Source organism: Anopheles darlingi, chromosome 2 (genome assembly GCF_943734745.1).
Source record: "Anopheles darlingi chromosome 2, idAnoDarlMG_H_01, whole genome shotgun sequence".
Taxonomy (NCBI): domain Eukaryota; kingdom Metazoa; phylum Arthropoda; class Insecta; order Diptera; family Culicidae; genus Anopheles; species Anopheles darlingi.
Window position 1 is genome coordinate 63,036,057 of NC_064874.1, and position 17,194 is coordinate 63,053,250.

At 48.2% G+C, this 17,194-nt stretch overlaps 1 protein-coding gene across 3 annotated transcripts in view; it reads right to left on the minus strand.

Annotated features, from left to right (window-relative positions):
* Positions 1–17,194, minus strand: part of LOC125948971 (cytohesin-1) — a 46,574-nt gene that overhangs the window by 10,922 nt on the left and 18,458 nt on the right. For 2 of the 3 annotated variants that reach the window (XM_049675540.1, XM_049675541.1), the window contains exons 2-3: positions 843–2,266; positions 535–667 (exon numbers count right to left, since the gene is read on the minus strand). In XM_049675540.1, coding sequence (XP_049531497.1) covers positions 535–667; positions 843–2,033 — 1,324 coding nt within the window. In that variant the 5' untranslated portion in view covers positions 2,034–2,266. The remainder of the gene's footprint in view (positions 1–534; positions 668–842; positions 2,267–17,194) is intronic. The other variant, XM_049675542.1, reaches the window with a different exon arrangement.

Consider the following 17,194-nt stretch of genomic DNA (forward strand, 5'->3'; position numbering starts at 1 on the left):
TTAGACCCCGCAACAGGTTGCCTGCTGAGGGTTGTGAAAGTGTGAGCACCAGTCAACCGATTCGGAAGTTCACCAAGACGCTACACCCCACGAGAGAGGAAATAGCCATCAAAGGGGCTGGTACACCATCACGCCGCCCATCAAGCGACGGATACGAATCGTTTAATTAAAGGAATAGAGACAATCAATCATCGGCAAGATGACGCGTGCGGTGGCTGCTGTGTGCGCTAGTAGAAGCCAATAAATTGCTAAAGGAAGCGTCTAGTAATTGCAATTAATGCATCATCGCGGTGTGATAGCACTAACAGCGAATTCCATCCGAATGAAATGTTCCAATTTTCCACAAACGCCCAAACAATCACAACGACACAACTCCATCTATTCCTTCTCCTTCAGATGAAGCTCCTAGAAACGCAAGTAAGCTATCATCATCCTTGCGAAACAGGAAAGCTGGAAGAAAGAAATCAGTTCCCCCCATCGGTGAGCCAACAAACCAGCGAACCGGAAGCAGCCAGAACTTCTCGTCGTGCGTACCTTTCTTTGGATCCATGTTGAACTTTTTCCGCCCCAGCGCCATCTGTTTGTCTTTGTTGGAATGTTTGTTCTCCTCCTTGCTTTCGTGGGCTTTCATTTCCGACTCGACCTCTATCAGCTCATCGTTGATTTGCTGTAAATATTATGATAAAACGAATGGTTAGAGAAAGCAGAACAAGCAAAAGGGACAATGTTTTCCAAAAAACTAGGAAAAGATCTAACAGCTAAATGTGGCGAATCGTGGCATCGTTATTGTTGACGAGTTCGAATGAGCGAAACGAAGCCCTGGGCAAGGCTGAGCGAATTACCTTGCGCGGTCCGGAAGGTTGGGTGCTGCTTAGCTTGTAGACTAGATTACTTTTGTTTTTACAATTATTACACATTTTCAGGACTTTGGTAATAGGCAAGGGACCGGCATTGACCGGCACTGTCCGGACGGTTCCACCGCCGTTGCTGGTGCCCGTAGGCTGGTGAGGATAGTTCCGGTTAAACAGATCGGCACTGTCATCGATGTAATCGAAGTTACTATCATCCAGTATGCTGAACTGGTGCCGCAGGCTACGCCTCCGCCCAGATTGGTTGTTGTTCAGCTCCTGACCCTCAATCTTCCTGCCGGTATCATCCGCTGTTCCGGCAGCTAATCGTGGCGGTGGCGGGATGGTTGCTAGATTGTTCGCTTCGGTTGTTTGATGTTGCTGCTGCTGCCGCTCGGACGATGGTACCAGATCCGTCGTCGCACCAGCACGCCCGAGGGCATGCAGAAAGTTCTGCTTGCTTTCCTCGACCAGTTGCCGCAGATCGAGATTGCTGTTCAGCAGCTCTCCGTTATCGCTGAAGATGAGCCCAACACGGTACGTACGCTGCCGGTTCATGACCGTGGTCTTGGTGACGGTCGTTACGGTTTGCGCGGTATAAACCCGTTCCGCTCGGCGACGACAACCGTTCGTTTCGGTGGCCGTCGTCGTCGTCGTTACTGTGCCCGTCTCATCCTCTGGAAGAACACTTTCGTCGGGGACACAGGAGTTTAAGGCAAGCTGGTGGTGACTATCGCAGGAAGATGAAGATGATCTGCCTTCCTCTTGCGATGGCGAAGGAAGCTCGTTGAGGTGCCGCGATACGGTCGTCGTGACGGTGGCCGTCGTCGAGATACTACCATTCGTTTCCGGCGCATCGATAAGCTGTATGTACTCGCAGGTGCACACGGGTGGCCCTCCACCACCACTGGATGATGGGGAACGCCGGTCAATCGAGCTGCTGCTAGCGGATATGTCGTCCAGCCGGTGTCGTTGTTGGGGCAGCGAGACCGGACCATCGTTCCCGCAGCCAACACCACCATCGTACAGCGTCCCATTGGAGGCCGACAGATCGACGCAGCTTTTCTGCTTCGGTTTATCCGGCTCGAGGATAGATTTCTTCGCCTTCGGTTGCCGCCGTAATGACCAGAACCAGTTGCCCTTCTTGGCATCGCCATTCACACTCGGTGGCATGGAGGAGAACATTTCTTTTTGGAAACGCGAGAGCCAGCCACACTCTAGAGGTCCACAAAGAGCACACTCGCGACGACACAACGGGTTCCCGGTCGCGCTGTTTCTTGCTTCAACGACCACCACACACTAGACTTGCTTTTTTCGTCCTTTCACTTGAATGTTTCATTTGAAATGATGGTTGAGCGCGCGCTCAATCACTACACCGCCGCTACACTGATGCCGCTGATAATGATTCTGGAGCGAAGCTATCGAAGATCAATCGTGGAGGAAGGCGGTTAAAAACACTTGCATGGTGGAAATGGATCCACGTACATCTTCTAGATAGTATAAGAGATCAATCACAAACGCTGCCAAAGACGAATGCATTCACATTCCTTCGTCAGCCACACGCAAAACACAATCTCCACTCTCTCTGTCTCTTGCTCTCCCTAATAGCGAATCGCGAATGTTAGTTCCGTACAAATTCGATTTGAAGTGGAAAATCCAAAATAGATCCAAGTACAACCACGGTCGGTTGCGACTACATCGCGGCGATCGATGCCGATGTGTAGTGACGAATTGGGGAAAACATATTTTTGGATCGCTTTAGATTTATTGATTTCACGGCACCGCCACCACCGCCACCGCGGTATTTCCGCGTTTGACGCGCCGATCGTCCGTATCCGTTCGTGAAAACGAAAACCTTGAAAGAAACACCCGCGCCCTCGCGTCGACAACTATGTCTAGGTCCACTGGAGGAGATGGTCACACTAACCTACATTAATCGCTCACTTTTCACCTCGTGCCCATTTTGCCGTCAACCGGACGGTAATTTCGCACGCCAGCCAGCCCCGGCGTAAAGTTTGATTGACTATCTCAGACTGCGACTGAGGGAGGAAGCAGGAATTTAGTTCCAGCACGTGGCATGACGCTCAACCGTGCCGGCCACCGTGAGTAGTGCCAGCTCTTCGCCGTGGCGTAAACAATTCCGTTTGATCGGTTGGCAGCTGTCCAGCAGAGAGCGATCACTCGGTAGCCGTGTTATACACGCACGCATGTACTGTCGAGTGTTTGATCGACAGCGATCATTACCACCGTACGAGGTAGAGTTGCTGGTGAGTCCAATAGAAAACTGCATTAGAACTGACTCCGTATGAAATGCCATTCCAACAACCATTTAACGACCTTCTTAAGTATTTTCTAGAGCAGTATGTAGCATCTTACTCGTTCGTATAGACACGTTCGGCTCATGTAGCTCGTGCCAAGAATTGGCCAACACTCGCGTCAAACATCATCAAATCTGTACCGGAGAGACGACGATTCCCGTTGCAATAAATTTAATCAAATGGGTAAACCGTGACCCCTTACACACTGTTAGAGCCTCCGGTTATGGACGCACCCAGTCAACGATACGGCAAGATGGCTTATGGATGATGATTGTACAAATGATGTGTCATATATATTCCCCACAAACACGAACTCAACAAACGTCACATCTGAAGCATCGCCGAGCGCGTGCAGAAAAAGGACGAAGACCAACAACGAGTGGCCATGTGCAGCGGTCGTGTCGCCTGCCACTGAATCACATACAAGGAAGGGATGGCTTAACGATCGAGACAGCAGCAGGCGACAGGACTCTCCACAACGCTCCATGTCGCACTTTGCCGACGAGGGGATCTTGAAGGAGACGCACCACTAGCAAAGGCATTCGTCTTCCGGCGTACCGGCCAATTTGAGATCCCTTGACGGCGAGAGTGTGATGACGACGACGACGAGCAGGAACCGAGAACCGAGGGACTTAATTCAATTTATTCCAATTATCGCTTGACGTCTGCCTGATGCCATTTTGGGGAGAGGGTTTCCACTTTCAAACGGTGGTGGATTATGATGTGCTCGTTGTTCCGTAGCCGTAAACGAGCGGCAATAGCCACACAAAGGCAGCTGCAACCGCACGCTCCTCTTCTGGCCAGACTGAGCAGCATCAATCTAGGAGCTATTCGACTGGCGTGGAGATACACGCGCCATAAGCCCTCGGCACGCGCACACGCACCGGTCATAAGTAGCTGCTTTTGGGATGATCTCATCTCTAATATGTCTTATTGTGGCTTCGTTTAGCAAGGTTTATTTAACAATTTGCTAACCATTTCTCATATGGCATTCATTTTGGACATTCGGCGAAACAAATGACGCATTTCGAGGCGCTCTTGTGTTCATCTCTCGACACCTCGACACCGACACCACTTTGCAGCATCTTTAGAGGCCAACGGTAAACCAATTTCAGGCCGCATCCAGCGTTGGTCAATGGTGTGATTGAATAAATTATGGGCATTAAAAATTAATTTCACGAATTATGAATTATTAACCCGATAAATGTATAACAGGCCAGGTAGGGCAGTAAAAACGAGAGCGACGTGCTGGCGGCGATGAAGAGAGGGAGCTGTTTTCATCGATAAATTCCTCTGCGACACATTTTACACCACCTCGAAGGGGGGGAGCGCACCGCGTTTGGTTTGCATAAATCCATCGAACGCGGACACAGAGAGACAGAGAGATCAGTGGCCCCCGTCGTATGCATACATTAACAAATTGCACACAATTGTGTGTGCAATGGGGCGGCTGTGCGCGATATGCGGCGGCGGCCACGGTGACCAAAGAGCATAAATTGAAAAGTGTTGTCATCAACAAGTAGCACTGGAGTCAAACGGCAAGTCCGAGGAGGAGGAGGAACTGTGACCGAAATTCAGGTAAAACAAAATAATGCATTCTACATACAGGGAACCAGAAAAATGTTCCCGAATACCATTTTGCAGCAATACGCAGAAATTATGAACGAGTAATGATGGAACCGAACAATATGCTCTCTTTGATATCATGTCAATCCCATAAGGGCACCACCCCGGAACACACACACACGCGCGTGGAACAATCGAACGCAATTCCATCGTGAATTCGAAATTACAACACGAATTGCTCGCTGCATGCATTGTGGGATGATCCTTCATCATCGCCGTGAGTGGCACAATTAATCAATTTTCCGATCTCACGATCTCGCCGTCCAACGTGCATTCAATTCGCTGTAAAATTAATGCAACTTGTCAAGAGCGTTCCCGTTCGCCCCACAACATGTTCGCGTTCGCAGGATCACAGATGAGCATCCTCTGTTTCACGAGAGAGGAATGTTGGTGTGGCACCTGGTATGAAGCATATTAATATTTTCTACCAAATTGGCGGTGGGTTAAAAACATTTCTGCCGCTGTCCTGTGTATTATGACAGGCGCCATGGAGGGCAAATTAATTTTTACTACATTCCCAAACATGGAACCTTTCCTCTTCGCCTCGCCATTTTCTACCTTCCTACTGATTGGTTTGGTAGCACAAAAGCACAGTGGGTGTGATAGGGCGCACGTGGTGGTGCCGCAGACTGGTGCTTTTGCTGGTATTTTATTTCGAGATTGTAATAAGAAAATTCCTCCACATTTTCCATCAAATAGTCCACTCAATCCGGCACGGATGGTCCATTTTGTAGTGTCGAGCGTGTTCATTTCAATAAATAAATATTTCCCATTCGATGCAATTCCACCGGAAAGCCCAAAAAGGGTTTTGATGTACTGGTAGGGTACGAGGCAATTCTTCTCCCTCAGCAAATGCTTCGAAATGATATCCGCAGGAAGCCTATGGGGCTTTCGCTTTTTGCGCCTCTGGCTGATACATCAGAACGTCCCTGCGACTTATGTTTCGCCACCCTCGGTGGGGGAAAGTTCCTATGTCAGCGGAAAAAAAAGCTTTCACTACCATCTGAAGACGTCTCCCGGATAAGTGAAATGGATTTCGTTTTTCTGGCCGCGCTGCAGCGCATTTGAGTTTCGCCAAACAAAAAAAACCTCCCAAGAAGAGATAGGCGCCATTGAAAAAGCCTACACAAACTACTCAGTGACGAGAGGAACACTGTCTGGTGTGTCTGTTGTGTATCCGTTGTGACTGGAAATGGCAATCCAATTCCCTGGCCGCTGCTGTACCTTTCACTAATCAATTGAATTTTAAGCCCCTCGCACGCCAACGAACTGGAAGTGCTATTGCTTCTAGTAGTAAAGAAGCAATGGAACAAAACAACAATCTTCTTAGGATGAGGACACTCCAAATCGATTTCCGATTCGTCGGAAGCTATCCATAGCATCCTCGCTGTATCCCTGACTCCGCGAAAGATGTTTAGAAAATAGGCTTTACGCTAGCTAAAGCCTCTTTAAGACTTAAATCGCTAGGATTCGCCGGTTCCAGGTTCTGTCTTCGTGCATTCGGGCATACCGTAAGCACAGGAAACGCGCTCCGGAGCCCGGAAACACCCCCGCGTGTAGCATTAGGACTTTAATTTATTGCCAAAAACATTCCCTAGCGTCGGCCTGTGGCAGGCGTACGGGGGCTGGTGCTGATGTGCGAGATCCATTTTCAGGCTTCCCACCAAACGTGCGCACGAGGCCGCGGTGCGTAAAGTCGTTTTCCATGTTGCAAGCGAGCAAGGCGAAGCACACAAACGTACCGACGATGGAAAATGCGTTGTTACGTCTGTGTCTGTGTGGTTCACACTTTTAGCTACGATTCTGCTTACGTACTTCCGCGTCGTCGTTTGAAGACAATAATGGGACCGGAGGCTTTTGGGCTAGGTTGGAAAAATGCTAATAAAAGCCTTAATAGCTCCGTGGTGGTGGCACGTTTTGAAATATTGCCTAATTATGCTGACCCCCATTCTTTCGTCCTCCTCCTCCACACGTACAGCACACCGTTTTCTGGTGATCTGTTTTTGGGGGAATATTAAATGTATGTCCTCTGGCCGGAGCAGTTCATTAGATGATAGAGGGCCTGATCGATAGATCAATCACTGGACACTCATAGTTACGAAATTAAAGCCTAAATTCATTGGAATACATATATTCATACCCACATTCAGTCCCTAGGATTGAAATATTTTCTTCGAACATTTCTGGACCTTTAGAGCAGCTTTTTTCTTAAAGGATATTCCGGATACAATTTTCATTTGCGTATCTTTGTTTTGATGAATGATCTTCTCTGTCCAAAACATAACCCAACCATTCATAGAATTTAATGAAGAAGCATTTGATTTACGACCTTATCGGTAATGACCTTAATTAATGATCTTATCAGTCACAAATGCCTTGGTATTCATGGTACAGAAACAGATCCCTTGCTAATCCTGGAAGTTGTTGGTGAATTTATCCGCGAAAACAATGTTTTCATTGGAACCGCAGATACCATGCCATGAGCAGAACTTTTGAAGAAGCTTAGTCCAGGGATTTTTTTAAACCGATTTTCAAGTAATCATCACGCTTCGTCGTGGGTTCAAACGATATTCATCGCGTTTCGTTAGCGCTCCGGATTAGGTGGGTTGTTTTTTGATGTTGCGGTTGGATTGTATACTAGCTTTGAGATTTGTATGCTTTCAGGAGCCGCATTACTTGCGATTTTTGCGTTACTTAAGCTCTCTTTAAAACAATTTTATTCTTTTTTCACAGAAAATACTTGTCATCTTGTTGATGCTCATATGAGTTTGAAATTAACACTTTTTCTTATTTTCTCTACTGCACATGATTTGTCGTTGCTGAGAAATACGATATAAAATTAGACAACTCAAACTAAAATAATAAAATTAACTAACTAGAGCTATCCACTAACAAAAAAATGCTATCAAAAGTTTGCACAGCGAACACCACATGCATCTAACAACAGGGTGCATAGCCAAAGCCCCAAAACAAGGGGCACCATTTCCAAATGATCTATGTTTTAATCAACGCTTCTCAATCTAGCGAGGATAATCCACGTAATATTTCATGGTCTTCTTCCGAAGCGATAAATCGAAACGATCATCAAGGACCTAAACTAAAGTGCGAATCAAATGAAGCATACTTTCATAAACTGTGTTTGGGATTGATCTGTTTTAACGCAGAATAAATGGTGCAAAAGCCAACGTCATTCCTAGTTCAATGTCAAACCATGCTTAGCGGCATAAAACACAATCTCGCCTATGCCAAGCCCCATCACCGATTTGATGATCATCATTTTCCCATGCTCGCTCCATGTCCTTCACACGCCTGATGGTGACAAAAAGGAAGATGACAAACGCGCCCATATACACCACATCACCACCCTGCGTGCGTTATGCTTCTTAAAACATACGACGGATGTGGTACACTGGGGCCCTAGCCGTTATGGATCTATCTATTTTGGGAGACCAGGATAATGCGACCGTGCAGTGTCGCATAAATCATCACCAAGCAGCAGTAGCAGCAGCAGTCAGTCGGCCTGAGCCGGTCCCCATCGAACAAACCGTGATGTGATAGGTCACGGTACTCTGGCTGGCTAGCTGGTTGGCATTTGCTTTAGGGCTTCCTACGCAACGCATGTGCTGTTGCACGTTGTCAGCTCCAACGTTCGATGGTTTATGTTTATGAGTAAAATCAACAAAACCGTTGCCCAGGGCCACAGACCCATGAGCGGCAGTGGGGAGCATGGATCAGTTATACGGACAGGACGGCCGGTAGCCCGGGAAGAAGAGGAAAAAAACTGTAGAGAAAAACTATCCACCAGACGAGAATATAGTTTTATTCGTCCCGCATTCTAAATATTTGATCGAATTCGGCACACCCTCTCTCGGCCGACGGATGCGTTCCATGGACTTTTCCGAAAACAGTGGCCCATCTATTGGAATGAAGGTGGCATCCGGTTTTGATTGGCACCATAAATTGTTGGAAAATCGATCGCTTCAGGTGTGGCACACACACATAGCGGCCATGTTGGGGTTTTCAATAATGTTGTTACGTCCCATCTAATGTCTGGAGCGTTTCGGTGGCGTGTTTTTTGGGGCGATAGCGATGTCAAGCTTTGTAATGTTTGATCGGCACGAGCGGGGGGCGAAGGCTTATCGTGTAATCGCGCCTTTGAGCTCCATGCTAGGTTAGCGTTTGCCATCAATCAGCATGTAGGGGGAGATGTGTGCATGGAAGAGTGTGTCAACAATGCTGACAGTGTAATGATTTGAAAATGCTCTATTTGCTGCAGCAGCAGCAGCAGCCTTATCAACAAGCATTTGCATTTCACTTATGACAATATTTATGCGACCAAAGCCTAGAATAAGGCTGTTGCGATGCGATCGATGCCGCGTCAATGCGATGTTTGCTCCCGCCGTTCGCTTCATCAAATGTCAATTTGTGGTCCGGATCGTTTGATTACCATGACACAGTGAATGGCTTGTCAAACAGAAGGTTTTTTTAAAAACAATAAAATTATACTCAAACAGTTCATGCTCTCTGCGCAAATTCAAGAACATGCTATAAACCTCGTTCTCGTTTTAGGTCAGATCGGGTACTACCAATCAAGCAAAGTACCCAACCAAGCACGCACCACCACCACAGTCCGGGGAATCAGTGCACACCGCAATAAAGCTGTAGCGATCGAACCGAGAAGAGTTAGCTACCTCTCTCGTTGACCCCCAGAAAGGCTAGCTGAGGAGCGAGTTGCGTGTACCAACGACCGGCCCACGACAAATGAAATGCGAGTAATTAAAACAATTTGTTCGCCCCCGGGCTGGCTAGAAGTAGCTTTCTATGCTAAACGCGTGTCGTGGTCACTTCTCGCCGCGCCGCGTGTAAACCTCTTTATCGCGCTTCCGACCGAAAAAGGGCAAGTGAAACGCACCGTCTCTCCGGCGCTCCGGAGCTGCCCTCTGCTAGTGGGGGGCGATAGTCTAGCGTCTATCAAGACGAATGAAGAGGGAAATTGTGCTGCATCACGCAACGCACAACGGCAGGTTCGAAGATCGAAATTAAGTTGCTCCCGTCTCAGGCAGCTTCGAGTGAGAGTGAAAAGCGCCAACCTGGTTCAATTGTTTTCCCCCTTTCCCCTTTGCACTTTTCCCAAGGCAGGCGAACGATACAAAGTTAGTTTCTGGTGGAAAACAGGACAGAGCAATCGAGAATAGAGGCGAGAGTGAGCCAACCGAACAAACTGTCAAGGTCAAAGCGAACGATAATGTATCACAACGGAGGCGAAATCGAAATCAATCTTCTAATGTCGTTTGAGTTGTGGTAAAATGTACAAAACATCGAGGTACTGCGTCACCTGCTATCGATCTGGTTGATTAGAAATGGATTAAGAGCATTATCATACTGCATAAATACGCACAGAGGCTGGACCGAGGTAACGATGGATGATTAATTGGCTTGATACATAATTCAGGTGCCCTTATGCTTGCACAGCATCAATAAAAAAAAAACACTCTAGAATAATTTAATGATCATAACGCGGCGAGCGACGAAGCGGAAACCACTTCCATCCAGCGATGCCGATTGCGATTGATCCAACAGGAAAAGAGAAGAAGAAATTCTTATGTTGAAGCATCCCTCCTCTTGATAGGACTCTTAAAGCGCCAAGTAGCAGTAGCAGAACACCAAGCGCACCACACCATTAGCCAAGCATTGAACTCGCCTGCATGAAGCCGGCAAAGAACGCAAAAGAACGGGAAAAGAACGGGAAAGTGGGAAATGACCTCCGCCCGAGTGCCGTCATAAATTAGCAGAAACATCCGCCCTCATCCCGACACCCTACGGCGGTCTGCTGTCTCGCCGACCGACGATCGTCACATGCGACGACCAGAAATAGCGATCGAGCGGCACTCACTCGATTCAAAATGCATCGTATGTCGTCTGTCGCGAGTGTTGGGCACTCTCTTATGGCCTTTCGGGGCGGTTGCACGGTGGCCAACTACACCACCCCTTCACTGTTGCTGCTTCTTCGTTACGCTTCTGATTACACCCCTGAGTAGGTGACGACGACGACGACGCCGACGACGATGATCGTAGATAGAGTCCCCGAAGACTCGCGACAGGCAGTAAGCAGTTGCGTTTTTTTCGCGAACGTGGCCAGAATGGATGATGATGCCGGTCGGCCAATAAAGAGCGATCACTGCAACATTTGCATACCACCCTCCTCCTTCTTCTCCTCTCCCTCTCCCGTTGATGGTCAAACAACAAAATACTGATGGCACTAGGGGTCATCAAACCGAACCGACGCGCGGGTAAAAAAAATCAAGATCACGGTTCCTCGACGAATACCTTTCGAACCAAGGGGGGACCGGGGACCAAGGGGAGAGATGGATGGCTCTCGGGGCCATCCTCTCGCGTGTGTCTTGCGCGATCCCCGTACCCAAACCGGACGCAGCCGGGCGCTAAGCAAATATGTGATCGGTCGTTGTCACCTGGCCAGCGCCACCGTTGCTGCCGCACGTCCGCAGTACAGCGCCATTGCCCCCCCGGGGGTACGCAGCACAACAGGATTATGCTGGTGACGCACAGACCTCGGCTGCAGAAAAACCAGACCAGACCATTCGGAGGTCGGAGTCTCGGCTACAGTGCAAACACCGGGTGTCGCCGTCCTAATGTTATCGCGGGCGCGCGCGCGCACACGTCGAACGAAGAGTAAATATTGAAAAAGCATCTCATTCGCTCACCTTAGAACGATTTGGAGAAGTTCCATGCAGCAGCAGCAGCAGCAGCAGCAGCAGCAGAAGTCCATTGCGACTGTTCACAAGGTCGCAAAACAGATACATTTGGAAAGAATTAGACACTGCAAGGTCTAGAGAATTTGTATCGCGGCACAAAAGTGCGATCGCTATTAGCATCCATTCCATAAATGGCCATTCGAATCAAGCGTCACAAAATCTAGGTTTTGTCGCGCTCTTATCAATAATATCTGAATATACAAAATGCTCCAAACATTTAGAGTGTTGAACCGAAAATCCAAACCACCAGAAAGTCATTAGACCAGCATTTCGGTCGGACGTTTTGAACTGATCAGCAAATTGTTAAGTCAGGCGCTATATGTGAGCCGAGTGTGAATGAAGGACACACGGGCGAGACACGGCGACCTTATTGCAACATCGATGACGCATGCTAATACCACCAACATGGAATGCGTCACCATTCGATAACGCCGCCGCGGCATTTCAGAATCTGATGTCTTCCCCAATAGTTACAACCATAGTGTTGATCGCGAGACGGAGACAAGGAGGAGGACGTGTGAATCACAACGCACGACACATTCAGTGACACAGCCGAGCCGATTTTACGATCATGGAGGTGGTGCTGACTCGCTTGAACACGAACCTTCAATCAAGTTGTGCGTAGCTCTGAGGGCTTTGTGTGTGGATTTGGAGAAACGGGGTCGAAGTTCTTGAAATTCCCGGGATTTAGAACAAGATCATGCGCGCGCTACATTACAAGGTGAGAACTAGCAGCGTCTGTCGCGACGTCTCTTTGTGTCTCGTTCGAACAATCGATTTGCTCTAACTTGAGACGGTGACCAAGAAAATGGTCAACTGCCATCTCTCCTCCGCTCGGGTTTCCCATCGAAAGTCTCTCAAAAATAGAATTACAAAAATATATCCATCAATCTCGCATCCTATGGGTGTGTACGCAGTATTTAAGGCGGAATGCTGTTTTTTTTTATTTTCCTACACAAGAGGAACCTCTCCCTGCCATTGCCTGGCGCCTGCCCACGGTGAGACACTTTGACACAACGTGCGCACAAATGACTGGGGCTTGTCTCTTTGTCACGATCTGGCCCCGTGCTAGCTAGCTGCTGGCACTATATAGTGGGCGCCAATTAGCTTCCCGTGGTGCTGCTGCCTGCTGCCAGGTTTTGTTGGATCGCACCCGCAGGAAGATCCACATTCCATTCGCTTGGTCATTCTCGTTTCCGCCTTATGCTACAAACCAGAGCTGCTTTTACTTGCTTCTCCCTCCCAGGCTGAGTGGAACTGAGTTAATTTAATAGTTTAAAAATGGTCCCCACCTATTGCAGGGGGGGCAGAAACCGTTTTTGCGAATTTTCCCAAGACACCAAATGGACCATTCTTCTGAGGCGTGCACACGCCTCGATGATTGTATCTAGGGGAGGGATCTAGGGGATGATCTTCACCTCATTTTCACACCAAAAACCCTCAATCGCCAACTGCTAGCGCGGGTTGCCAACCGAACGATCGAGTACTCGAGTGAGTGAGAATGGCGATCGCTGTTATCGAGCACTCCGACGACAACGACGACGACAGCAACGCGAGTTGCGACGCCAGAAATATCACACTTTTGTGCCGCCGATTTGTGATACTTACTGGCGACACAAAACGGACATAAATTAGCATTTGTTTTTTGCATGTCTCGCGGGTACCACCGTTTGGCGTTTGGTGTGTGCCACAGAAAATCGGACTTCAACACTAGATCGTCATCGGTGTCGATCAGCAGACATATTTCTGTGCCCGTCGTCTGTGTGTGTGTACGAGTGTTGTTGCATAAACAACAAACTGAGCAGGACTAAAGTGGCACAATCATTTGCAAACGACAGCAACGTAGAGCCACATGTACATCCGCGTGCATCTCTATCGCTATAAATGGCGCGCTGCTGCTGGCTACCATACCGTACACCACACACCAACATCAACAACCGTCTCACGGTCCGACTTAAAATCCATCCATTATAAATATTTAAAGCCGACCAACACCGACCAGTTGGTTGCAACCAGCCCAATTCTCTCGATTCTCGACAAGTGGGTTGTAAAAGGGTTCATATCTACGTGCGACATATAGCAGCTCATACACACACACACTCTCGTGAAGCGAAATGAATTATTTTTGTAACTTTGCCCATCGAGACAGACACACAGGGGGGAAAACGGATATCCGAAAGAAAACAAAACGAATTCAGGAGAAGCTGTTGTTGCAGTAAATAATGGAGACGCAACACGCCCGGGATGCAACATATTTCTTCTTCCCATCCCGTCCTCCGCGGGGTGGACAGATAGCAAGTGCACATAAACAAACGCGTATTCGCGATCGCTAATGTGTTTTAATAAAGTGGATGAATGGTGCTGGTCATCTTCCGATAGATACCCCCGGCATTACATTTCATCCCGCCGCAAGCCGCAAGCTTCCTGTACTGATATGCTCGCTCGATGCGATGTAGTCAGCATGTGGTCGATAGTAGTAGCTCCTCGGCGGTTCAAGGTTTGTTTACCATTTCCGGTGGTGTCTTACAGCGCTTGGTTGTGGCTTTCGACACATAACTAGACTTTGCGGAAACGAAGATGTAGTTAGCATACAACTAGCACAGACAGACACACATCGTGGCGCAGAACGTGGATACAACGTCCATTTTTCATTCAACATGCGAACACCCAACCACAGATTGTTTACTCGCGCACCATCATCACCTCCTGCCGGGAACCATATTCTAAACATGATGTTCCTATGATGTAACACACCGTACCAACAACTGGCGTTAGCGTTTGATGAATCATCTTCATTTGGAAGATCGCGTGTGTCCGCCACAATAACGGGGGCGGAAGCTATAGATCGCCAGCAGCAGGCTCGCAAACAGCTTCATTTGGAAGACACATTATAACGAAGTTATTATGTGCGAGAAGCACTATGGTCACTGTTGTGCCTGCTTCCGGTTTTTTGCATTCGTTCCAACCAGCCCGCGATTGATAAGCGCAGAAGGGCTGTCGGAAGACTTCAAAACGCAAAAAATACATAAATCATTCCGCTGACAAACGTGTCCGTGTCAATGCTGCTGATGATTACTACTGCAATCGGCACTGCATCCATAAAGCTGATAACGATTATTGGCTTTTGAACGCAATGCCAGGGTGCAGAAATGCGTATCAATCCTTAGGGTGTGCTCATCTCAATCCATTGCGCCTCAACTCTCCATGAAACACGACACTAGATCGTAATGTGACACTAGAGCACACTGTGCGCGCCCAGGGGCTATTGAATCTGCCCAGGCAGAAATGTCGACGGTGGCCGCCTGCTGCCTGACACGACATAGCGTGCTTGTTTCCTTCTGCTTCGTTAAAACACATCTTGTAACACACTTGCAACAACAAGAGGAGAAAAAAATAGAAAAATCCGGCGGCGCTCATTCGAGTGTGAGAAATGAAAGTTCATATTTCCATCGCACATATTGAATGACGGCATATTCTATGAGCGAAACGTCGTAGTAACGCGATCTTGCACCAGCCTCGGCTGGTCCGGCTCACTCCCTCGCACGATTTGCAAAATAAATAACAAATGGAACCGCCACCGAAACACGGCACGGACACGGAGAGATGATAGGACACCTTCCCAAACACGGCGACCGAATGGGATGCACCTGAACGATCACCACCAAGCGCCGTACCCGCGTTATGCGAGATGTATGATCATTGGCCGAGGTGTATGGGGAGCTACACAAGATTTGCGTTGGAGGCGGTGGATCAATATTCGAATGTCTTGCGGTTTGCCGTCGCACACCCTCGCAGGAACACACAACAGATGCTTGGTATGTTCGCGATTCTAGGGCCTTATCTATTAACAAGAAAGGATTGCAAGGGTTTTAATAAATCATCATTTTTCAAATTTAATAAATACCTTACACAACCATGAAACAAAACAGTCTAAAGTTCCTCAAAAGGCCAGCAACACCAGTCGCGAGCTAACAAGTGGTCTAGTAGTGGACCGACCGCAATTCACGCACCAGTGGCGCTTGCAAAACGGTGCGCGGCTATTCTTAGTTCGCACATAACACACCGATTGTTAGGCAGTCAAATTTAGCGTATCCTCCTCTCCTCCACCACCAGCGAACACGCGTTATCGAGGCATTATTCTCGGCTATTCTGCCCACACCAGGCACGCGCATGAAAACACCAGAAAAAGAACCCAGAAATACCCTTTCTTTTTTGGTATCCGGTGTCCACTCGTCCACGACGGTCGGGATCGGTGATAGAGCAGCATCCGCTCCGCGAGGTCCCTTCCTTATCGCCTGCATGACGTCAGAGGATCAAAGACCTAGGCCAGCACTTGTGTTCCTCTCTCATTGTTACCATCAGCTTCGCACCAACCCAAACCATTCAGCGGTTGATGCTGCCACTGATTATCTCATAATTTTCTCCAATTTCGTATGATGAAGAGATGATTCGCTCCGTTCAGCACGTCCCCGCTCTCGTCCGCACACATATGCAGCAGTAACAACGGTCCAATGCCATGGAACAGGCACGAAGCAGAACGGTGGCTCACTGGGAATGGGGAGATGATATCATCGTTTGTCCAATGGCACATGCTGACGACGCCATGGAGTAGGTAGAGGTGGATGGTGAGCTGTGCATCAAAACAAGAAGAACGCTGTGGGTCTCTTCCAGTCGATTCCACTTGTTAAGCGAAATGATCCAATCCGGTTGGGCAGACGAGCGAGCGAGCGAGCGCGCGCGAGAATGCGCGACGAAGATGATTTTTTTGTTCTTCGTTTTTTTTTTTTCGTTTCGAAAACGCTAAAACGGTCACTAAGGACGAGGTCAAGGCTGTGCGCGTGGGATGATACTAGCGCATCTCAATGCTAAACCCCGGTGACGTCCATGATCCGTTTCGGCGATGATGATCATTATTCGTGCTGATGAAGACATGCGCCGCACGGCCACTACCGTTTCAAACTGGTTCATAATTGAACGATCTAGCATAAACGCAGAAACGGGAAGTGGGAACACCATTCGCTGCGAGCTACCGGGATGGAGTAATATTTTTATTGCTGCGCGTGTACACGGAGCGTCTGCTGGAGAAGAGGGGGGTCGGTTTATGTTCCCGAACTTTTATACAACATATTCTAGGGAAACGCAATGCTATTCCAAGCGTTATAACGTTGGAGCGAGGACGTGTCCGAGTTGTAAATGAAATCGAGCGCACCAGGATTCCTGGCACCCCGTGGCGGGTAGATAATGGTTTGCACAAAACGACCTATCGCTTCCCTTGCTCTAGGCTCCAGCAAAGTCCTAAAATTGGTAAATCAAAAAATTGGGTTAGCTGGCATAAACTTGAAAAGGACGAAAAAGTGCGTAACTTAATTTACGCGAGTTCCTACAACTGAGAAGTGCGCGCTAAAGGAAGACTAGTATGAACGTATTCTTTACAGCCAAATAATGCGAACCACAACAGCAAATAAGGAAAAAAAAACATATCATAAAGCGTTGAGGCTAACGGTGCTAAAAAATCAAAGAGTGTATTGCACTTTGTCAACATGGATGACTGTGAATAAGAAAAACTTTGGGCTTGCAGAACCGAAGAACACCGATGCCAGTAATGGCGGAACACATAATCGACCTTACT